The 24,100-nt window shown below is 55.3% G+C and overlaps 1 protein-coding gene across 18 annotated transcripts in view; it reads left to right on the top strand.

Annotated features, from left to right (window-relative positions):
- Positions 1 to 23,369, top strand: part of HS1BP3 (HCLS1 binding protein 3) — an 80,476-nt gene extending 57,107 nt beyond the window's left edge. For 11 of the 18 annotated variants that reach the window (XM_078056019.1, XM_078056016.1, XM_078056017.1 and 8 more), the window contains one exon: positions 9,090 to 10,423. In XM_078056019.1, coding sequence (XP_077912145.1) covers positions 9,090 to 9,574 — 485 coding nt within the window. In that variant the 3' untranslated portion in view covers positions 9,575 to 10,423. Of the gene's footprint in view, positions 1 to 2,738; positions 2,800 to 9,089; positions 10,424 to 17,025; positions 17,209 to 23,121 lie in introns of those variants that run through there. The other 7 variants (XR_013441609.1, XM_078056021.1, XM_078056022.1 and 4 more) reach the window with 7 other exon arrangements.
- Positions 23,370 to 24,100: the final 731 nt, after the last annotated feature.

Below are 24,100 nucleotides of genomic sequence, written 5' to 3'. Positions count from 1 at the left end.
CTCACCACAAGCAGGCCAAGGGGGGCTAACATCCAGTGTTAGAGATGAGCTAATGGAGGCTAGAGAAGCTCGGACTCTCACCAGGATCATGTGGTGACTTGGGGCAGAGACAGAGGCCGACCCAGTCCTCCTGACTTCTAGTGCAGTAGTGGCTCAGCCTGACCCCCGAGCATGCCCGCGTCTACGGAGCCAATCTGGGGACTGACTCTTGCTACTGTCATCTGGACTTGAATTGTGGTTATATTCTTGGTCCACTGGCCCTGACACTCTCTGACCTACCATTACTGGTGGCACCTAGTCATCCTGCTCTTCAGGCCCTTTTGCTCTGGACCTTCCCCCAGGCTCCTTCCCATCCCCAGCCTCACCTCTGTCCTCTGGAACATTAAGTGGTCTCGTGACATGCCTACCATCCTTGGAGGGCAGGGGATGGTGCCAGATTTCATGCCTTAGAGATCGTGCTTGAAGGGAAAGCATCATGACTTACACTTCCTGCCATGGATGTACCTGGTCGACAGTCATCATGTTTGTACATAGCCATGTCATTTATATATGTCTGCACGCTTTTTAAAATTGGGACCATACAGTTGCTTTGCAGTCTACTTTGCTCAATAATATTTCATAGTTCTTTTTGCTTTGCATGAACATTCTTCAAAAAAATACCATTTTAAAGGGCTGTGCAATCATAGAGCTGCATTTAATTTTAATTAATCTATTTAATTTTTCACTTATTTTGGAGTATCTGGGCTTCTTTTTTTTTTTTTTTTTTTGCTACTCCACATTCCCTTTATGGATCATCTTTGTCTATAATTTTTTGTTTGAGTTTCTAATGATTTCCTCAGAGAAAATTCCAAGGCATTTATGTTTTCTAGTTAAATATACTTGATACATTCTGCCAAAGTATTTCTAGAAGGGTTGTCCCTGACTTCTATGCCCCTACCAGCGGAGGTCTGAGAGGGCCAGTGTCATGGGTCTGCACCAGCTCATGGAAATACCAGCAAAGCAAATTCTATGATCTAAAAGGCAAATAATGTTATTTCAAAATTAGAACTTACATGATGATCAAGGACACAAAAATGCTCATAATTATTAAACCATTTTAAATTTGGGGGGTCAGTTCTCTGCTTTCTTCACCAGCTTTTCTAACACAGTTTTGATGGACTTATTTAAAAATCATCCTACAAAACCCTCCTACACTGTTGGTGGGAATGCAAGCTGGTGCAGCCACTCTGGGAAAACAGTATGGAGGTTCCTCAAAAAGTCAAAAATAGAGCCACCCTATGACCCAGCAATTGCACTACTGGATATTTACCCCAAAGATACAAATGTAGTGATCTGAAGGGGCACGTGCACCCCAATGTTTATAGCAGCAATGTCCACAATAGCCAAACTATGGAAAGAGGCTAGATGTCTATCAACAGATGAATGGATAAAGAAGATGTGGTATATATATATATATATATATATACAATGGAATATTATGCGGCCATCAAAAGGAATGAGATCTTGCCATTTGCAACGACGTGGATGGAACTAGAGGGTATGATGCTAAGTGAAATAAGTCAATCAGAGAAAGAATTATCATATGATCTCACTGATATGAGGAATTTGGGAAACAAAACAGAGGATCATAGAGGAAGGGAGGGAAAAATGAAACAAGACGAAACCAGAGAGGGAGACAAACCATAAGAGACTCTTAATCTCAGGAAACAAACTGAGGGTTGCTGGAGTTGAGGGGGGTCGGAGGGATGGGGGGCTGGGTGATAGACATTGGGGAGGGTATGTGTTATGGTGAACACTGTGAATTGTGTAAGACTGATGAATCACAGACCTGTACCCCTGAAACAAATAATACGTTATATGTTAATAAAAACACAATACTAAATAAATAAATAAACATCGTCCTACAAGCTCTCTCGACATTGCCGTTGCGACATTTGTAGCGTATGTGTTTTACTAGTGTGTTGTTTCCTTTTATTTTTGTTTTTGATGGTTTTTAACCTCCCAATGTTTTATATTTTTACATTGTCAAAGCCGCTGGCTTTTCCTCTTGTGACATTGTCCACTACTTACTTAGAAAGTCCTTCCTGGGAAATAGCTTTTTAAATGGGTCAAGACTCTTGTTCTCTATTTTTGGTAAATTTTGAACAAACATCCTTTTCCCAAATCCCCTTTTCCCTGGACCATCTGGACTGTGCTTGCTTTTATTTCTCCCTCCCCCGGGGCCAGTGTGTTGGGGTGGGAAGAGGCTCTCACAACGTACTGATCTCTGGGTGTAGAAACTGGAGCAAGGGCCTCTGGGCTCCAGAAAGGGTTTGTTCTCCACCTTTAAGGTGGACATGCTCTGCTCTGAACATTGTCTGATCTTTCCCACCAAAGAAATGAAAACGCCGTCCAAAAACCTTTTTAATGTGTTGTATCTGCAAGTGAAGACTATCTGTATATGGGCCGTAGACCCATTCACAGGGCCCTATTGCTGTGCTGTGCTCTTGGGCAAGACAGCCCTGGCTCCTTTGTAGCCAAAACGCCTGGGGGCCTTGAGGGTCTTTGGGTCCATAATGTGGTCCAGCCATTTGTCTGTGCCATGGGCGCACTGGAATCTTATTCCCTTGCAGCCCACACAGCAATCCGTTGCTGAGCTTCTGTAGTGTATGGAACCAAAATGGCACCACCCTGTGGAGAGTTGGCTTGGCGCAAAGCTGGGATCTCCGCATTCTGACCCCGGCTCTGCCTCCTCGCAGGTATACGACCTCGGGGAGTTTCCTTTCTGCGCAAGGAGGACCCTAACAGCCAGCTCGCAGGGTCGGTGTGAGGATACTTCCGCCGCCAATGAGCAGACCAGATTTGTGCATGCTGTCTCTCCAAAAGGGAAGAACATGCCAAAGATAGCCAAAGTGTGGGACTGGGAAGAGAGCCAAGATAAACTCCTGGACTTTAATTGTTATTTCTCTACTATGTGGAGATACTAGATTCTCAGTCCTTCAAAGCATCAAAGGATTTTAGGAGAGGAAATTTGGTGTTGTGGCTAAGCCGAGGGACTTTGAAGTCAAGAGCTGAGTTCCTAACAGCTTCCGGATCTGTCCCTTCCGACTGTATGACCTTGGGCAAGTTACTTCTCTTCTGTAAACCTTAGTTTCTGTATCATAAAATGGGGCTATCAGCAGTGCCCCTCTTGTAGGGCATTGTGGGGATTAAATAAGATAATATCTGTAAAATTAGGGTGAATATATACCTATCTTCCAAACCAGGACACTTTTGAGAGGGAAAAGAGATGCAATTAATAATTGTCCAGCAACCCAGGACTGTCCCAGGCAAACCAGGGCAAACGGCTTCACAACATAAAGGGCTTGGCACAGTGCCTGACCGAATATGCCCTCTGTGACAGCAGCCGATTTACTGAGGAGTCTGTGGGTTCGCTCTACGGCTGGGTGGCTCATGCTGGAGACAGAAAAGAACCATCTCGACACAGTGCCCTGGATGGAGCAGAGGCAAGGGGCTGGGATTCACAGCCATGACTCAGGGGGAGCCAGGAGCCACCAGGGCCTCACCCAGCCCTCGGTGCCCTCCGGGAGGTCGTCCTTCCTGGAAGGAGGTGGTGAGGGGCCAAGTCCCTTTCCCAGGGTTGCTGCAAGGGAGCCCTGCTTGGACTGGTCCCTTTCCACTCTATCCCATGGGATCAAATTAAAGCCAACTCTGGACAAGGCAAAGGCTCCAGTTCCTGCCTGAGTCTGGCCCTTTCCTTCTCGGGTCCTCTGGGGCCCATGCAGAACCTCATCCCAGTAGCTCCAGAGGTCACAGCCTCTCATCCTTGCGTGGGCCCCTCATCCCTCGCCCCAAGCCAGCCGGACACAAAGTGAACTGCCTCTGGTGTGTGCAATCCCTCTCGGGCCCTCAGCTCTCCTCCCAAGCGTTAGCACAAACACATTCCTGAAGACAAGCAGGAACCGGGAGTGACTCAGGCCTCAGGAATGTGCAATCTGATCCCCTTGCTTGGGGGGCAAATTCCTCAGCCTGAGGTGGGCAGCTAGCTGGCCGAGCCTAGAAGCCCTGGAGGAGGGCTCTGAGGGAATAGGCTCTCTGTAGCAGCCTTCAGACCCCAGAGCCTAATGGTGTTGGGGGTTGGTTGTGGGGTCAAGGGAATGCTCAGAGACCCCATTCCATGTTCAGGGCCAGTATTCAGAATCACTGGAGCAAGCAGGCTGAGTCCCCATGGGCAGGAGTCTGGAAGCAGAACCACGGGGGGGATGGGCACCTCACCCTCCCCGGGCCCATCCCCTGAGCAGTGGGAGAGGAGAGAAGCCTCTAGATGCAGGACTGAGAGAGCAGTCTGTTCTATCCTCCTGGCCTCGCAGCTGTCCTGCAGGACGCAGGCTATCTTCAGTTGGGAGGCTGTAGCTCCGGGTCACTCACGCCCTGCCTGGCCCAGCCTCGGCCAAGGATTCTTTACGTCCTTGTGCAGAACCACCAAACAATTGTATAGGCAATCTTTTAAAATCATAGAAGAAATCCCGCATTTGATGACTCGGAGGCTGGATGTTCGCTAGAGGAGCAAAACACTAGTTGAGCCTAAGTCTGTGAGTCAGGTACCAAATCTGGCGAGTCAGAAACCCCAAGTGATGGAACACAAATAAGAAATGCAGGCCCTTTGGCCTGAAACGGACACCTGGGCAGCTTGGTGGGGGACCCGGTTCTGGGACGAAACAAGGCACAGATGCTTGCCATCAGCATAAGTGGAAGAGTGCGCTGGCCAGGTCCACAGAGTGACCTGTCTTCCAGCCACCCTGAGACAGGTCAGAGAGACCTCAACCCATCCTGCGCGGTCTGGTGCACACGGGCAGTGCTGGGCCCCAGGTATCACGATGGCCAAGACGGCAGATCTGACCTGAGAGGGTCGTGGCCACGCCCTCCCTCTGTTGGACGACTCCCAAGCAAGGGGAGCCCACCTCCTCCCACCACAGAAGATGGTGTGGGGCTGCTGGCCCCTCCTCACTCCTCAGCCAGAGTGGTAGCTGGGACTTGTGCTTGACCAATCGAACCCTTGTCCCTGGGGCTTGGAATCTGGAGGGAGTGATACAAAGCTTCCGAGAGAGGCTGACAGGACTGGGGGATCCAGCCGGGTCCATCTGGGGGTGGAAGGTATTAGCACACTGTCCCCAAGGGGGACACTGTCCAACGGTGCTCACCTCCCTTGTTCTCCAGCCTTCCTGATAATCCAGTGTGAGCAGCCCAACATTCTTCCACTAAAATCTTTTCCTAAGTAAGTTAGCCAAAGCTGGTTTCTGTGGTTTGCTCACGAAGGCCAAGTGCAACAGACCAGCGTGTGCCAAGGCCAGCACAGCTCAGAGGGGTTATCCCTAGTGCCAGGGCCCCACCTCTGACTGCATATGTCTTGCTCTAGAATCCTTGCTTGATTAAGGTGTGAGCAGAGGCTGGGGGGGACCGGGGAGGTTGGTTCTGGGTGGGGGAGCTGGTCCTGGGAGCACTCAGCTTAGGGTGAGAGTGGCAGGTAGGCCAGAAGGAGGGGAAATTGAGGCGGTCAGCGGCACAGGGCTGGGACCCCTCGTGGGCCTGGGCAGAGGCAGGTATGCAACCCATCCAGCTCACAGCCTGGCAGGCACAGAGGGATTAAAGGTGGTTCAGGTGAAGAGGCACGGCAGGGAGAAGTTCTCAAGGACTGGGCAGGGAGGGGGGCAGGGCATCTGGGCGGGATCCCTGATTCAAGTACTCGCGCCCACCCGGGCCACCTGCCTCGAGCCTTATCTCTCAGCAGGGCATGGAGTCCTGAAGCCTGGGCTGCCAGGGCAGCCCACCGACACTGGAGGCTCTGACCCTCCCAGAGGGTCCCCGCTGGATCTGAACCCCACAGTGGGAGGAGCCCCAGCATAGTGGGTGCTTGTTCCTGTTTGACAGTTGTGCCTCCCGGGAGCAGGCTGAGCTGAGGCCAGCAGGCTGACAATCCTCCCACTGTCCCTCTGTGGGGACGTACAGTGCCCTCCCATCTGCCCCTTAGCCGACTTCTTAGGTGCCCGTGAAAGCCGAGGGGAGGAGGGGTGGGTCCCCTGATGGCAAGGACAGTGGGGACAGAAGAGGATACAATGTAAGGGGTTGACATGAATAGGGGTGCCCGTCCCTGGGGCCCTCTCAGCTGGAAATGGAGAAATGGCCGTCCCAGGGCACCTGCAGAGCACACCGTGCCCGCTGCTCCCAGCCCTTCCTCACTTACTCCTGCTGCCTGAGAGACCAGCCCTGCCCAGGACCTCTTTTCCCACCCACCCCTCTCTCTTAGCGTCCTCCACACCTCAGGTGGACAAGCACCCCAGCACCACCCCTGCCCACCCTCCCTCCACAGCCCTGCCTTGTCCCACCCTGCACTCAGTACCCTGTCCCACCCTGCACTCAGTACCCCGTCCCACCCTGCACGGGGAGGGCTGCGTCTTCCAGGGCTGTTCTGTGCAGCCTCCCTTCAGTAGATGTGGAGCCTTCCTCTACGGGAAGACAGAAAAAGTGGTGGACAGACCCTAGAGTGGCGCCATGTTTTCCTGCCCAACGTTCGGTCCATAATTCCCTCCCCTTGGGTGTGGGCAGGACCTGTGACTTGGTCCTAGCTCGTAGAATATGAAGGGATTTTGCAGGTGTCAGGAAGATCCCAAATCAGTTGGTTTTGAGTTCATCAAAACAGAGATTATTCTGTGTGGGGCTGGCTTAATTGGGTAAGAACCCGTAAACATGGGCTTGGGCCTGCTCTGAGTGCAGAGCCCATCCTTGCCAGCTTGATGGAATAAGCAGCCGTCAAGGAAGCCCACCTGGCAAAGAACCACAGGTGGTCTCGATCAGGGGGTGGCCTCCAGCCGACAGTCAGAAGAGTAGGCCCTCAGTCATCCGGCTGCAAGGAAATGCCTGAACTCAGGAGAAGGCTCTTCCCCACACGAACCTCCCGATGAGAATGCTGCCAGCTTCCACTTAGATGGCAGTCTTATGAGGCCCCGAGCAAAGGACCCAGCTAAGCCAGGCCCAGATTCCTGACCCACAGCAACTGTGAGATGAGAGGATAAATGTGTGCTATTTTAAGCTGCCAGGTTTGTGGTAATTTGTTACCCAAAGATAGAAAGTTCATATTGAGCTGGAAGGGTTGGGGTGTTAACCTGGAGCTTGGAACAGGAATGGGGTGTCTTGCCTTCTTTAGAGTCAGAGCCCTGAACCCAAGCCCCCAAGGGCCAGAATCCACAGCCAGGTAGTGGCTGGCTCCAGGCAGGACAGCAGCTGAGGGCCCTCACTGGGGCCTGGTCTCCAGGTTTTGCTGATGGAAGCCCGCATGCTGGGGAGTATGTGGGGGTGTGGGGGTATGGGGGAGACCCTTACCTGGGGAGGGGTCCTCTGCTTTGGTACTCTAGGGCCTCATCCAATACTCTGGGGCTGAGCTCCACAGGAGTAGGGGTCCTGTTCAGAGGTCTATACACACTGAATTTACATAAAGATTTTCAATGAAAACTCATCATGTGCCTGCCTGGTGTTCATTCCCACCAGCTCCTGAGGCCTCCCTCTTCCCCATGCCGCCAGCTCTTGAGAGTATCTGTCTTGGTCCTTTTTGCCAATCTCATGGGTGTGAAATAGTACCTCATTGTTTCAATTTGCATTTCCTTGATAACTAGTGAGGTTTACAACCTCTTGGTGAATTTGTTAGTCATTTGGATTTCCCTTCCTGTGAATTCTCTTATATCCTTTGATTTCTCTAAAAAAAAAAAAAAAAATGATTTTTTTGGTTTTTTCCCCTTGAGGTTTGTAAGGGCACCCAGCTTGGTGCATACCCAGGGGCAGCAGGTCAGCCCGCTCCTTCTTCCCCAGCTCCACCCAGCTCTGGTCACCTGCCCTGTGCGTTCCACGCCAGCCCCTTGGGTCTGTGTCCCTGAGGGGGCCCTACATGAGGGCCTGGAGAGAGCAGGGAGAAACAGGTCCTAGCTGCCTCTCCTGCTGGTCCACAACCCTTCCACTCGCTTTTTTTTTAAGCCAGGAGGGAGAAAGAGGGGGTGCCGTATCAGGGTTATTCTTGTGGGATTTATGGGGGAGTGACTGGATACTGGCTTTCCTCCCATTGCAGGGACCCAGGCTGCCTGGTGGACCCCCACCCCCTCCCCCAGGACTATGGTTCCAGAGAACCCGGGAGAAAACACAAATGACCCCTTTGAGCCTGCAGGGCCAGCGGGGGCTTCCGGGGCAAACAATGGTCCTCTGTGTCTGGTTTCTCCTGAGGGCCGGAAGCCCCTGGTGCGTGGCCCACCGATGAGTCATGCAGGATATCTCCTGGGCCTGCTTTGTTGTGCCTGAGGATCTCTCAGCCCAGCCTGAAATGGCAGATGATCTCATCGGCTCTTCAGGGGAAGCCCTGTCAATGGACAGCCCCGGGAAGCTCACTGCCCACGAGCGCTGGAGAGTCCTGGTCCCCCGGCCTTGAGCGAGTTCCCGGAGGCGGGGGTGGGGGGTGGGGGTGGGATGCTGGGCAGAGAGAGCCAACAGGAACAAAAGACCCCGTGCTCATGGAGTCCAGGGAAACCCCCTTCTGCTCTCTCTGGACTCCGCACGCGTGTGGTGGCCGCCCAGCTCCAGCTGTGTCCTGGGGAGTTTCCTGAACTCAGGAGAAGCCCCAGACAAGTGTATTAGGAACATCCCAAGCAGGGTCGACCTGGGACTGGCAGGAAGTCAAGGGCTGGGGTGGCCACCGATCCTGGCTTGGCCTATGAGGCTTGGAAGGGAACAAGGGTCGGACTTTCCACTTGGCTGGACTCAACTGAGATTTCAGAAACAATGAGCCATGTGGTACCGAGGCCATTTCAGTTCTCGGAACTTGGACATTTCTGTTAATGGTTGTTGTTGTTGTTTAAAAGATACCTCCCTTCCTGGTACAGAAGCATGGCCCCTAAGTCACAGAGCCACACACCCACTCGCTGTGTGGCCTTGACCAAGTTACTCTACCTTTCTGAGCCTCAGTTTCCCCCTCAATAACTGCTCCTGAGGCTGTTGCGGGCAGACCCAAGTGTATGCTCATAGCTGGCCCTCATTAACCAGTAGTCTCCTCTCTTCCCTTCATTCCCCCATAGCTTTGGAGACGCTCTTGGTTGGGCTTCTGTTCTGGTTCACCCCCCAGAAGCTCACGGCTGAACACGTTCCTTGGACGGCCCCCCTTTCTTCTGGATGCAGGGGATGGGCACCTGCCAGAGCCTCCGAGGAAAGAACCTCCCCAGTCTGTCTGAGGGCCAAGAATGGGGTCATGTCGCCTTCTGCTGGAAACACCATAGGGATAGAGTCCAGGCCTGCAGGTGTGGGGAGGCCAGAGCTCAACCCCAGAAATCACCGAGACCAAGGTCCGTCCCGCGCCGACTGCACCCATCCCACCGCTGAGCGCTACCCTGAGCAGCTGGAGAGCCTCAGGGAGGAGGCCAGGCACCGGGCAAGAGAAGCTCTTCCCGGCGGGCTGCCTGCCCAGCTCTGCCCTTCGCCTCTGTCCGAGATTCAGGAGCACTGCCCCCAAGCCTTCTCCCTGTACCCCTCGCCAGGGCTCGGCACGTTACCTGAGGAGAAATGACACAGCGCTGAGTGTTCCGTGTCAGAGGTTGCCAGCCTGGTGGGTCATTGTGAGAAACTGGACATGGTACCGTGGCTTTTGCAAGTCCATGGTCGCCCCCCCGGCCACCAAAACATCCACCTGAGAAGTGAGTCGAAGAGTCACACTGCTAGGTTTGATGAAAGAGGCCATGTTGGTTCGGACACGGCCTGCATGTGTGTTCTGATCTGTGTTACAGTCTCTGGAGGGCCCATCCCCCCCCCCGCGCCCCAGCCTCAGTGCCAGGGACGGATGCTTGGACAGGAGCCCCCCGCACGGCCCCCTGTCTGCACGCAGCAGCTGCTCTAAGAACATGACTTGCCTCAGGCTCAAAAGCGTGGGCATTTGAACTTGCGCGCCAAGGCCTTAGTCACTCTGGCCCCTGCTCAGCCCCAGCTCCTGCCCATCTCTACTCCCAGTCTACCCTCCAGCCACGGGGAAGCCCCCTTACACTTCCCAGATGGGCCCTTCTTCCCCCTGGAGGGTCTTTCGTCCCCATGCCCCCTCTGCCCACGTCGGGCCTGTATGAAAGCCACTGACGTGTCTGAGGGAACGCAGGGAGCTGGGAAGATGGCGTGAACTAGAACTTCTCTCGGGGAGAACAGCGCACATGATTTCAAAGGAGTTCTTGGACAAGACCCTTGGGAGGAGGTAAGACCCCCAAGAATCACACTGGGCCCCACAGATGGTTGGGAGCTTTCTAAGGAGGCCTTTGGTCTCTCCGAATGGGCCGTGTGTGGGGCCAGGGCTGAACGGGTTCTCCTTTCTCTGCTTCCCTCTTCTCAGGCTCCCCCCCACATATAAATATCGAGTCGACATTAAAAGAACATCAATTTCTAGTGTCCCTATTTCCACGCCCTCAGCCCGCACTGGGCTGCCCCAAGTCTTAGCGGCCCACCCCTGCTCGCCCGGCAAACCCGACTCAACAGCAGGTGTGGCTTTTGTTCTTTCTCCATAACTTACCCCAGGCTTGGCCGCGTCTGCGCTCCACCATGTTTGCAAGGACGGCAGGGCCTCCTGCCCCGAGTCAGCGGTGGGCACGGCGTGACGCCCCCTTACAGCCCAGCATGTGCGGACATAGGGGTGCATGCAGAGAGACGTGTGTGATCACTTCAAGTGTCTACACCAGATTCATGCCCTCGCCTGCACCGGATATGCTCCTGCCTGGCCCCGGGAGCCTCTCAGCCAGCTCAGCACACCTGAAGTCTGTCTTTAAATCCAGGCACATCTGTCCTCTTCATCCCACCCCTGATGGCCAGGCCCCAAATTCAGGTTCCAATCCTCTCTCTTTTTTTTTTTTTTTTTTTAAGATTTTATTTATTCATTTGAGAGAGAGAGAGAGCATGAGCCGGGGTGCAGAGGCAGGTGAAGAGGCAGAGGGAGAAGGAAAAGCAGGCAGGGAGCCCGATGCAGGGACCCGGAGATCGTGACCTGAGCCAAAGGCAGAGGCTTAACCATCTGAGCCACCCAGGCGCCCAGGTTCCAATCCTCTCCACTCGGACCCCGCCAGCTATACCAGACGCAGTCAGGTCAGGAGTCCCCGGCCCAGCTTTCTTCTAGACAGGATTCTGCCTTCCAGATACAGCCACGGCCCCACTGTTACCCGCCGCCCCCACTTAGGGCTCCTGCGACACGGCATGTTTGGCGGAGCCCCTCTAACGTGCACCCTCTGCCCCAAGCCTCGTTGTGGCTCCCACACAGTTCACGCTCCACCCCAGGTCTGGGTCTCCACCGCCGACTCTTCTCCACCCACCGCGCTCCCTTCTCCTCTCTGCCGGTCCAGGGCAGCCGTCAGTCACCCCCATGTCACCCTCTGGCCAACGTAGCTGCCACGATTCTGCCTTCCTCTGTACTCCTGTGGGCTTGATTATGCCACAAAGTTAGGGTCTTTGAGCCTCAGTCTAATCCATGTTATCATGAGCACCTACTACGTACAGGACACTAATCCAAAGTCAGACTGGCCACGGCCGAACCGAACGTGGACTCCGCGCACAAAGCCCCCCGGAATCCGTGTTGCCCTGGGGCAGAACCTTTGGGGACACTTGCATGATGCATCAGTGCAGGCCTGGCCTCTGCAGTGGTCAGATCTGCAGCTAGGCCTTCAGGCAACGGGGCTGGTCAGAGACGGTAGACCCCAAACAAATTGCTGCTGGGAATTCACAGAAACCATCCATCCTGGACATCTCCCCGGGAAAGGATCCCTGCGGGGGAATTCTGACTTTATCATTTGTTTTCCACTGAACAGAAGGATATGACTGTGTATCCTTTGGTTCATAGAAAGCAACCACTCCATCCAGAACAGAAACAGAAACTTCAGCCTGCATTGTCCCTTTGGAAATCAATTTCGTTTCCCAGAAGGCAGGGAAGGCCCAAGAAACAGCACAGACTCAGTGTGATGGGGTCAGCTTCCATTTCTGTTGTAGAATTTAAAAATGCCCAGATTGTGGCACGTGCCCTGGACTCACACTGAGGGACCCACTCCAGTCTCCCCCTCTGCAGAATATCGGGGGCCCCTGCTGTGGGCCGGGTGCTTCCAACACTGTGAGGGAGGTAATGCTCTCCCCACTTCAGAGAGGAAGTCATATGGCCAGGAAATGGCAGAGCCTCTGGAATCAGGCCTGAGTCTCAGAGAGGCCCCATACAAAGCCTAGAAAATGGGATACCAGTAGATGTGGCTCCCGTGGCAGAAGGGTCTGCGTGGGGAAGGCTTTTTGGAGGACGTAAAGCTCAGGCTGGTTCTCAGAGGGCAGGAGAGAAGGAGGGACAGGCAGCGTCCCAGGGGAAGGAAGAACACGAGCAGAGATGGAGAGAAGCTGGCCAGAAAGAAGATGGGACGGGATGGATTGGAGGCCCCCCCGTCCTCAATAACCTGTCAGAAGCGTCTTAAGCATCACCCTTTATGTAGATAGCTGTCTTTTAACGGGCAGTCCCTCCTTGAGTGCGGGCATCAAGGGCCTCGTAGCGGCTCACACCTTAAAGGAATTCCTCAGCTGCTCCTGTCCTCCCTGGAAAGGGTGGGCCCAAGGGAGGGGGTGACACAGAGGGCGTGGAGGAATCACAGACCGGCGCCCCGCGTGTAAGGGCTCAGGCCTGCGGACGCCAGGCCGGTGGTTAAATCATGTGGGTGCTTTGAGGCCCAAGCCTAGAGAGCCCAGGAGGGAGGAGGAATGCTTGGCTTCCTCCCTAGGGCCCTGCCCCTCACCTGACACTGCAGTGGGGCCTCCAGAGATGCTTAAAGGGGGGCTCACTACCTTTGGGGGCCGACAAGGTAGGAGCCCCATGGCTCAAGAGCTGGAGAGCCTGGTAGCTAGAGACTGCCGAGGCCATCAGAGCTGGAGGAAGGGGTTGGCACTTCTTGGCCTTTTCCGACTTAAAGAGTCAGCTGAAGACTTAAAAGAAGCACAGGAGGCTTTGGGCGAGGCCTGTGGGCTGACATGGTAATGCTCCTGGCTCCCGAGGCTGCAGGACTGAGCCAGGGAAACATCCCTCCAGACCCCTTACTCTCAGAATGTGGCCTCAGCTCCGCAAATGCATCCTTGGGGGTGTGAATAGCTGCAGAGCCAACCCCCAGAGCCCATTGTTCTGGAAGTTCCAAAACAACCAAAACAAACTCTCAACAATATGGGAGTGAGGAGGGAGGACGGAAAGGGCCAGTGGGGGCCTTTGTCCTGAGGCAGCCAGACGTTTACATTTTCCACATTAATGAGCTAGGAAATGGCTCTTTTTATGCCAATAATAACAACCACCACCCCCTCCATGTTCTCATCTAATCCTGGCAAAAAACCAAGCAAGGCCAATATGAGCATCCTGTTACAGAGATGAGGGGCTGACGTTCCAAGAGGCCCATGACCGCCAGTGTCGCGAACGCTAGAGCTGAGGCTTGAACCCAGTGCCCCAGCTTCTCTCCATCCAGCTCAGTGGGGCCAGCAGCACCAGCCCAGGGACAGGATCGGCCTGAAGGAAATTGCCTGGTTCCCTTGAGCCTCCCAACACCATGAGCCAGATAAGGAAGCAGACTCTTGCGAGGTGGCCAGGAGGCCAGGCTGCCCCAGCATTGCGTGCCCCCAAGTGCCACTGTGTGACGGCCAGGGGCCGGTCCAGTGGGGCTGGCCAGGCCATCGCCCTCTCATCAACCTGCGCTGACTGGGTTCCCTGTCTATAGCCACACACTGTCCCGGCCAGGCAGTACTCCTGTCTTCCTGCTGGTGCCCTGGCCCTTGGGGGCCTGAGAATGAGGTCTCCCACACTCCCTCTCCCAGGCCAGCTCAGCCCTGCTCCCCGAGCCCTGAGCCTTGTGCAGTGGTGGGAAGAAGGTAGCGACGGATCAACCTCTTGTACACAATTAACAATCGACTGTATCTCTTCCAACACTGTAAGATTTTCACGGGCTAATATTTTTAGCAGCAAAAGAAAAATTGCTGAACTCATAAATTGTGATTTTGTGTACTCATCTATTTCCAAAGCTCATTGCTAGATAACTAAGAGCTTGTTCTTTGATTATGGCCATTTAGTAAAAGGGATTCTAACAGGCTTGCTCGAGTCTCACGAGCCTTTCAGTTTGCACCAAGAAGCTGTGTGTGACAACACTTCCATCTGGCAGATGGCCTCACTGGAATGCACTCAGAAGTCTGCAGAATGGAGACATCAACAGAAGCACAATTAATCAGCGCAATTGTTTTCCCTGCTGTGAACAGGACATTTCTCTGGATTTTTGAGGGCAACACACATGGCAAGGACCTGGCTTGGCGTTCTGTGTGGCTTTCAAAACCATGTTTAGTGGCGGGCATGCTTTGGTTTCCGATACTGGTCTTCCTGCTCACGTTCTGTCTCAGGCCAGGGCAGCAAAGCCCTCAGCCCTCCTTGCTCCAGTGGGAGGGAGCAGCCTGAAGTTACTGGCTCTGACTAGAGGCTCTCTGGACCCTGGCTTTGGTAATTGTTATTTTTATGGGGAAATTTCTTGGTTTTGTAACTTGCAGACCAGAAAAAGAAAAACCATTTAAGCCAATAACTGAACAGGAAGGGGAAAGCCAAAAACTCCTTACTGAGTGAACTGCTGGGAGTTGTAGATTTGGTGAAGCCTCCAGAAGCACTCCTTCGGGACTGCTGGTCTACCCTGAGCTAGTCCTTTTTAAGGAACCTCTGAGTCTTAGATTTCTCAGTCTACAAAAGGCATCTCACAACCTGCCAAATGATGCAGGTTTCAGGATTAACATGAATGAGACAGGGGCTTTGGGGTCTTCCTTGAAAGAACAGTTATAAAACACACCTCCTAGAGAGACCCAAGACACTGTGGGTGGGGGTGGGGAGTCTCAAGGTTGAAGAGGAGAGGGTTTTTCTGTGGGAAGGATGAGGTGGGGGGAAGGCCAGACAAGATCATGGAGCTGCCGGCCTTTCTTCCTCAGGACCCCAGGGCCTGGCTCCCCGGCCCAGAGCTGGCAGAAACCCAGGGGCCTGGGCTGGCAGCACCGAGACAAAGTCTCCCCTCTCCCAAGTGTGGGGGCTCCCAAACTTCCCCTCCCCCACATTAAGAGGGAAGGGCCTGATCACCCAGTTTCCAACTGGTTAGAGGAAAAGGTCCTCGGTGTTTTCACAACATCATGCTGTTTCTCCTTGGAAGGAACCTAGAGTTCTAAATCACAGGCATGGAGGGGAGGAGGATGTGAGGAAATCATTTCAAAGCCTTAGGGCTACACCAAGAGCTGAATCAGGAGTCTTTGTAGCCCCAGGGCCTGGGTCATGGGTGGCTTGGGGCAGCGAGAGGAGATTCTGGTAGGAACAGAAGTCTTCAAAAAACAGTTATTATGACACTTGTTACAGAATGGTAAGGCAGATGTTACTCAGGGGGACCGTCACAATAGGTACAGGGAACACAGCGGTGGGGTTTTACAGTGGGGGAGAGAGACTGGGCTCACTCTGACTACAAGGAAACGAGGGAATTATAGCCAAGGAGCAAGGGTGGGGTGGGGATGGAAAAGTACTAAGAGGAAACACCTGGGGTCAGGGAATTCTGGCTACATGAACCTCACGGGATTCCTGCTGAAGGCAGGCCAGGGCGGCCACAAGTCACCCGGGGAAGGTGGGGGATGGGAACCCCATCAGATGTTGAGGGTGATCAGATACCGAGGAGGGGGGATTCTGGATGAGCTGATTTAGCAGGATTCTTGCTAAATTGGACAATGCAGAGACAAATATGGAAGGCCCAAACCAAGGCCTAGTTGAGAAGAGAGCTCAGAAGAGCCTGACAGGGGTTCCGTCCAGGGGAGAATGTCAGTCAGAAGAAAGTGGCCCCAAGCCGGAAAGCTGGGTGCTCGGAGCTGGAAGGAGGCAGCTGAGCCAGATAAGAGCCTGATGGGAACCGCATTAAAAGTTGGTGGCAGAGTCAGGCCTGAGCCAGGCTTCCCAGCCTCTCCCTGGGCCTCGCGCTCCCCCTCCTTCTCCCCACGGAACCAACCCTGGACACAGGGAGGAGAGAGCACTGGGTGTGAACCCAGGAGTCCGGATCTCGGGGCCAGTCCTAGCTCTATCAGCTCTGTGGCCTTACAAGATGACCTAAACCCCTCGGAGCCTGAATTCCTTGGAAATAAAGTGAGGACATATAATAAGGTGAGGCATGCGGCTTCGGCGAGGTGGTTGCAAGTCTGAGCCCTGTTCCCCTCTGCCGCTCCCGCCTATCAGCGAGATGTGCAGACAGGACTCAATGATTTGAGGTCTGTCCTGGTGTCCCAGGAGTGGCCTCAGGGAGGCGGCAGGTTCCGTCTCAAGTTCATGAATCGACGCCTGCTGCCATTAGGTCAGCCACCAGCTTTGCCTGGGGACCCAGGGACTTCATGGGTTCACTGCCCCTGGGGCACACAGGCCACCTCCAGAGAAAGCCTCTCTTGGGAAGGCCAGTGGACATGGGTCCAGGGCAGGATCACAGAAGCCCGTGTGGGCCAGGATGAGGGTCCCATGAGGCCTGCGAGGGCTAGAGGGGAGGAAGCAGGCTGGAAGGGTCTCTGCTATCTTCCTCAGCAGGAGGAGGTCCTGGGGGTTTGTGGGACTCTGTTTTCTCCAATCTGTGGCGCCAGTCTGAGTTTGGCAAATGACCCCTGGAGAGAACCAGGGCAATAAAGTTAGAATAGCTCAGGCACAGGAAAAAGGACACAAAGGCGAACAATGTGGGGAGTGTTCAGCAGGAAGAGATGGGAACAGGGCCGGGGCCCCTGGGCAGGCCTAGGCTCCAAGCGTCTGGAAGTGTGTGGGTGACCCCGAGGCTCAGGCAGTGCCAGGAGAGGAGGGGGCCTGTGTCCAGAGGTGGACAAACACAGAGGGAGCAGAGGAAGGGGAAGGCCTGAGAAAAAGGGGTACAGCCCAAGGAAGAGGTTTCTGGTATGGAGGGCTGAGGAAGAGCTGTCTCCAGAGTCAGGCCTAGTTTTTGTCTTTTTCTTTTTTAGGGAGCAGAGATTTCTGTCTGTTCAGACCCCAGTTGACTTCACAAACATTGGGCCCCTGCTGCATGCAAGGTCTGGGCTACAAGGGAGTGAGTGATGAAGGAGATGGAGTCCCTGCTTCTAGAACCTGGACACCCCCTCTCCCCCCGCCCCCCCAGTGGCCTCACTGCTCCTATCATGGCTCAGGTGAGCAGGGGTCTCTCCTTGAATTCTGCGATCCTTCCTAGCCCTCCCGTGGCTCTTTAGGGTAAAACCCAAGCTCCCAGCCAGCATCCAAGGCCTGCCCTGCTGCCTGTCTGGGCCTCACCTCCCCCAAACCCTCTCGCTCAGAGAGCTACTCGCTCCCAAGCCTCCAGGCCTTTGCTTCCCTTGCTCCCCTTTCTGAAACACCATTTCTTCTCTCCTTCCCCAGTAGAATCTTAACTAACTTCTAGGGACTCAGCTCAGGCATTGCCTCCTCGGGGAAACTCACCCTGCTTTCTCAGTTTGGGTAGTCCCCAAACCCCCGCCATGGCAAGCCTGGAATCATCATAAGGTGAGGAGACATTTACCCATCTCTCTCCTACCATCCTTAGCTCCTTGAGGCCACAATGGAGCCTCTTTATGTCCTAATCCCCCTGAGACCAAGCTGGGCCTTGCCGAAAGCAGGTGTCCAGAGGGTGTTTCCAGATAAGTGAGCCAAAGAGCTCAGGGTCAGTGACTTGCAGGTGACCTGTTGGAGGTGGTAGAACAGAAGAGAGGTATTTCGTCTGTTCTAGGGGTCCATAAAGTTGGAAACAAACGTACCTCAATGGTTAGGATGTAATGCTTTCGAATGGAAGTGGGATCCCAGATTCGGGTATCTCAGCCAGCAAAGAGGGAGAAAGCCCCCGCCTTTCACGCGCCTCCCTCCGGGGCAAGGGCTGGGGGTGAGAGGCCCAGCTCTGGGGCGTCAAGAGCCCCAGCAGAGTTCGTGGCCAGGGAGCAGCAATGCAGGACTGTTTCAGGGGGAGGCAGCCCCCCTTGTAAGGGGCCCAATTTTGGTTTGCCTCCCTCGTGTTGAGGCCAGAAAGCCAGGGCAGGGGGCGGGGCCAGGGCACAACTCCTCCTGAAGGACCAAGTTGAGGGTCCTGACCTCAGGGAGGAAGACTGTAAGGGGCAGGGGACAGCACCTCTTGTCAGCCGTTGCTGAAAGGAGAAAGAGAGGTGGGGAGCAAATGGGGAGCAGGGCAAGGCTTAGGGATGTGTGGCGGCTCTAGAGCTCGGCCCCCAGTTTGGCCTGTGACCTGAGGGCCCCAGGGCCCACCTCCCGGGACACCGGCGGAGCTGAGCCAGTGGTTGGGAGACAGAGGACCCTCCCTAGGGTCAGTGGACTCAGGAGGGGCCTCGGGGACTCATGCGGCTGGTGGCCAGGAGTGGCATGCTCAGTGGACCGAGGGGCAGGTGGCTAAGTAAAAAAGAAGTTAAATTTGAATTTCAGATAAAAGAATAATTTTTTTTTTTTTTTTTTAGTTTAAGTATGTCCCAAATATTGCATGGCTCGTTCTTAGACTAAAAAAGTATTTGTTCATTTGAAATTCAAATGTAGCTGCACGTCCTGTGTTTTTATTTGCCATATAGGGCCATTCTATTTAGGGGGCAGCCTGGTCTGAGGGCCAGCATGGCCCACAGACCCCATAACAATAAAACGTTTCAAAAACAAACACCACCCCCGGCGGCTTGCACAGAAAAACAAAACGTGTAACTTCCTGAGAACACATTATTGTCTGAAGGTGGAAGTCTGTGATTTTGAAGGAAAAAACAGGTTTCTGCTAAGGAAGAGTGAGTCACAGGCAAGCTTGAAAATGTGTCTCTGGCTTTTGGGGTAGGGTGGACCCCGGCCCCCTTTCTCTCTCCTTTGCATATTCCCTCATTCTGCCACCTTGGGCAAGGCCCAGCTGGCCTGGGTGCGCTGGGCTGGGCCCTGACTCTCAGTTTACCAAGAACCCCACCAACAATGCCACTTCTGGCCCCCCTGGGTCCCTGAGGCCCCTCCTGACTCCGCTGACCCCAAGGGGGGTCCCTCTCCCAACTACCGGACCAGCTCTGCCTGTGCCCTTCGGAGGTGGGCGCTGGGGTCCTTGGGTCACAGGCCAGACTGGGGGCCGAGCTTTAGAGCAACAAGAAGGCCTCTTGGGCGGCAGGCAGGCACCGAGCCAGACGTAGAGAGGGTGTGGTGTGCCCACAGGGAGGTCTCAACCCTGAGCTCCGGGGCTCAGAACTAGGAGAGGCTGCCTGGGCCTGCTTCCCCATCAGAAGGGGGCTCTATGGGAGAGACACAGTGTCCCGTGGCCGTGCGTCCCATCCTGTGCTCCAGCCCAGCGTTTTGTCTGCCCACTGAGTGTAGAATGGATGTATACTTGGCAACTGCACTAGCCCGGGCCCTGGGCACAGGCTGCCGTGGGGCAGGCAGAGATGTGTGCGGGCTGGCCGGGCCACCACTGGGCCTGGGAGCCTCCTCGGGTGACTCCTGCCTCCACCCCCAGTCTGGTCTGCATGGGCAGCAGAGGGCCATGTTAAATCCCGGCACCCCTCTGCTCAAAACCCCCAAAGGGCACCCACCTCACCCAGAATGAGCGCTGAGACCTGGCAATGGCCCGGCCCTCGCTCTGCCCCCCATCGCCCTTGGACTTGGCTCCTAGGAGCCTCCCCTTGCCGACATCGCTCTTCTTGCTGTGCCCTGAACAAGCAGGACTTTGTACTTGCTTCCTTTTTTCTGGAATGCTCTTCCCCCCAAAAGGCTCACCTCCTTCAACTCTTTACTCAAACTTCTTTTTCAGACCTCCTGACCACACTGACTGAGATCGCAACCCTTCCCACTACCCAGCACTACCCTCTCTTTCTCCGAAGCACGCCTCACAATGAGGTTTGGCCTTATTGTCCATCTCCCTCGCTAGCACACACGCTCGCTCGTGAGGCGGGATTCACATCTGCTCCTAGGACTGTCAGGGCTCCCCGTGGGTGTGTGTGGGGCGGGGGGCCTGGGGGAACAGGGGAGGTGGGGGCTGGATGGGCCACTGCCCAGGGAGCCTCCACACTGGGGAGGAGGGGGACCGAGATGCGTCTTCAGGGTAGGGTCCAGCCTCCTGGGGACAATCTGTATGAGCTCCCAGTCAGTTCTCCCTCTTCTCCTTCCCGAAGGTGCTGCAAACTTGGGGCCAGGTCCCTCTGTCATGGAAGGGACACTGAGGTTCCCAGGAGGGAAGCCCGGACTCCCCCAGAGACAGAATGAGAGGGCAGGGTCACAGGTCAGGGAGTGACCTTTCTAACTTGGGGTCAGTTGTCCAGGCAAACTGCACACAAAGCCAGCCCGCCCCTCTGCAGGAGGCTGTCTGGCCCCACGACATTCCAGGCATTCTTTGGGGTCCTTGTGGCCGAGGTCTGTGTCTGGGGGGGAAGTAGGGCTTTGTGCAGTGAGGAAGTGTCTGACTGCAGACCCCTTTGTTTGGCTGTGAGCGCTGCCTGCCTTCCTTGGGGGGCCCCCTGTCTGGCCCAGCTGAGCAGCTGGGGTGGGGGGGCAGGGCAGAGGTCCCCGGGCTAATGCCCCGCGGGTGCCCCCTACTGCCCTGCAGGCACACAGCCCTTGCCGGGTCCTGCCTGCCCAGCGTGGTTCAAGGCTGCCCTCAGGCAGTCCAGGAGGGATCCGGCTGAGGGCTCCAAGCTTCTGCCCCTCATTCCAGAAGTAGCGCCCTAAGTGGGATGCAGTTTGGCCTGTTGCGAAAACTCAAACCCAGGGGTCACCCACATGGGTTTGAATCCCAGCACCGCTGCTTACTACGGAGGTGGCCTTCCCCCAGCGACGTCAGCTCTCCAAATCTTAGCTTTTCGCATCTGTGAAATGGGCTAGTAATACTCACTGGATAAAGCAATTGAGAGGTGGTTTCTGGCGCATACACCCAATCACCGTGAATCCCATGGTGTCGGGAGGCTCTGAGAGGGAGAGGGGCCACGAAGGGTGAGGGGCACATAGTCGTCACGGGGAAACAGCTGCAACTCGACCGCAGACAGAATAAGTCCGGCCGCCTCAGGAAGGGCTCCCTCAGGGGGAGCTTCCGGTCAGCGGTGGGTGAAGCAGAGCTGCTGAGTGTCCCCGTCCCGGGCAACGGGTCATGTCCAGCCCTGAGGGCTAGAGCTCCTAGAGGAGATGAGCTAGCTTGACAAGCTCATTAAGCTCTTTCTTCCTTAGGAAAATAGGATCCTCATAACCACTGCGCTGAGTGGCAAAGCCTGGGAAATTGCTAGCCCAGAGCTTCTGTCTATAGGTGATGGCTGTTCCCATAGAAGCCTCGGCCTGTGAGCCTGGCTCAGCTCAAGCCCTGGCTCGGCATCCAGAGCGCTGTGTGACCCCAGCCGGTCTCTGGCTCTCTCTGGGCTGCCCTTTCTCTCTCTGTATCCTGAGAAGAGTGACAGAACTTCCTGCTCTGGCCTACTTGGTGGCCTTGGCTTGTCCCGGGAGGGTCTTGCTCAGCGCAGGTGGAGCAGGGTCAGAGGTCCTATGTTTATCTTCTAGCTGCAGGGCATGCCGGGAGCGTAGCTGGCCTGCCCACAGCAGGGAGCAGGTGCCCACTGCTGCCCACTCCGGGTGTGTCTCAGGCTGCAGATGTCTGCAGGGGTCGAGCCCCAGAGGCAGCCTCCTGAGCACCCCCGGGTCAGGCGTGGTATGGGCAGGGAGGTACCCTCTGCCAAGATCAGTAATTGTGGAGATGGGGCTGGCAGGGGCCAGGGTGTTTGGAGGGATCCCTAGACCGTGTGGCAAGTGAAACAGGAGTGGCAGGGTGCAGTGGCCTTGGAAACGTCTGGGCGGCCTGGTGGAGGCCCAGTCATGGCAGGGCGGAGAGCAAGCTGCGGGCCAGGGAGGCAGCCAAGAGATGTGCGCCACAGGGGAGCGTGCAATGTTTGCAGGCCACGAGTGTTCAGGATCCTGAGCTCCCTGTGCCCTTGCCCCCACTTCAAGCATCTGGCACCGAGGCCTCTCTGTTGGCTGGCTGAGCCGGTGGGAGAGACCTGCCCTCCCTTGGGAGTGAAGCTTCAAAAGCGAGCACCTATCCGTGGCTGGACACTGCAGCCCTGTATTCCCCCCCAGAGAGCCTTGGCTGCTGGCAGGAGGGGGGAGCTCCAGATGCAGAGTGAGCTCGAGGCCGGACAAGGCGTGGACAGAGGCTGGGCCTGCTGCCATCCCTGTCCTGAGCCCCCAGAGAGCAGGATGGAGCTCTGATGGACAGGACACAAGGCTCCGCGTCTGCTTCGGGGTAGCAAGTTTGGACAGAGCAGGACATGCTCTGGGACATGTTGAACTTCAGCAACTATTTCGTGGAACCCCTGATGGACTCGGCCTTCTAGATCAGAGGTCTCAAACTGAAATGTGCATCTGACTGACCTGGAGGGCCAGGGGATACACAGATTCCTGGGCCCGACCCCCAGAGCTTCTGAGCGAGCAGGTCCGGGGTGGGGCCCGAGACTCTGCATCTGCCAGCCATTCCCACTGGGGCTGGCGCTGGTGGGGCCATGCAGAGCAGGACCATAGGTCTTCGCTGCTCCAGGTGCTGGGCTCAGCCCAGCCGCTTGTCGGAGATGCAGAACCTGCCCCACCACCAGCCTCGGAGGCCAAGTCTGCACCTTAATAAGAACCCAGGCGATTCCAGGCACCTGGGTGACGCAGTGGGTTGAGCGTCTGCTTTTGGCTCAGGTCATGACCCCAGGGTCTTGGGATCGAGCCCCGCATTTGGCTCCCTGCTCAGTGGGGAGTCTGCTTCTCCCTCTGCCCCTCCTCCCACTCTTTCTCTCAATCTCTCTCTCTCAGATAAGTAAATACAATCTTTTTTTTTTTTTTTTAAGATTTTATTTACTTATATGACAGAGAGAGAGCACAAGCAGGGGGAGTGGCAGGCAGGTTAACTAACCACAGGTTTCCATTGGTCAGCACAGGTCTAGAGTGACCCAGCTCAGAGGGCCCATGGGGGTTGACGTTGTGTAGACAGGGAAAAGGTTCAGAGAGAGATCAGAACCTGCCTGAGTCAGGGACGGGGTAGGACCAGAACAATGTCCCTGGGCTCTGAGGCCAGTGCTTTCTCCTCCGCAAAGCGCTGCCACCATGCGCCTGGGCCCTGGCCCTGCCTCTCTCTCCACCAGCCCCTGGATGCTACAGCTCTGTGGACTGACGGGTCCCTGGATCTCAGGAGGCAGCCCGGTGTGAACACGGAGCTCGGCAGTGCGAGAGCCGGGCCATGTGTCCACAACGAGTACCGGGTTTGCTGCGGAGATCGGCCAGCTGGGAACGGACGCATGGCACCTGTGAGCCACAACGGACACACGGCCCACAGCACACTCAAGTGCACAGTGGGCTCAGGGTAGAGACCATATCCAGCGTTCACCGTTGTAAGTCGTCAAGGTTAAATGAAATCATAGGGGTGGAGCCCTGATCTAACGGGATTAGTGTCCTTCTACGAAGAGACACCAGAGAACTCGCTGGCTCTCTCTCTCCACCACTTGAGGATACAGCGAGAAAGTGAGTATCTGCTCGCTGGGAAGAGGGCCCTTACCAGAAACCGGCCCCATCAGACCTTGTTTGGGGCCCGCAAAACTGAGGAAATAAACAGTGGCCAAGCCACGCAGTCTGTGGTATTTTGTTATGGAAGCCCGAGCAGACCAAACACAGGGAAACTGGTTTGACTTTTAAAACCTAGAGGAGAAAAAAATACTAATAATAAAAATAAATAAAAGTTAGCGGAGAACCAGCTACATCTCATAAGCACTGTGTCTGCCTCCTCCAGGAAGCCGGAGGACCCTGGGACAGAGCCCATCCTTCCAGTCCACAGTGCAGCAGTGACTGGGGAGGGGGACCCCATTGACCTCTAACTCCATAGCTGAGAACTTTGCAAGACTCAAAAGGGATTTGGGGACCTGATCCTTAACAATGGCAAGAGTTACCAGTGTGTGGGACAGGGAAGTTTCCAGGGGAGCAGAAGAGATTTCAAAGGCAGGGGTGCCGTCTTCCTGGAGGGGAGAAAGAAGGGTGGGGAGAGGGATGAGGAAGGGCTGCAGAGAACCCTAAGATTTGGAC

This window comes from Halichoerus grypus, chromosome 10, assembly GCF_964656455.1.
Source record: "Halichoerus grypus chromosome 10, mHalGry1.hap1.1, whole genome shotgun sequence".
NCBI lineage: Eukaryota > Metazoa > Chordata > Mammalia > Carnivora > Phocidae > Halichoerus > Halichoerus grypus.
Note: the sequence above shows the minus strand (reverse complement) of the source record. Positions and strands in the feature narration are given on the sequence as shown.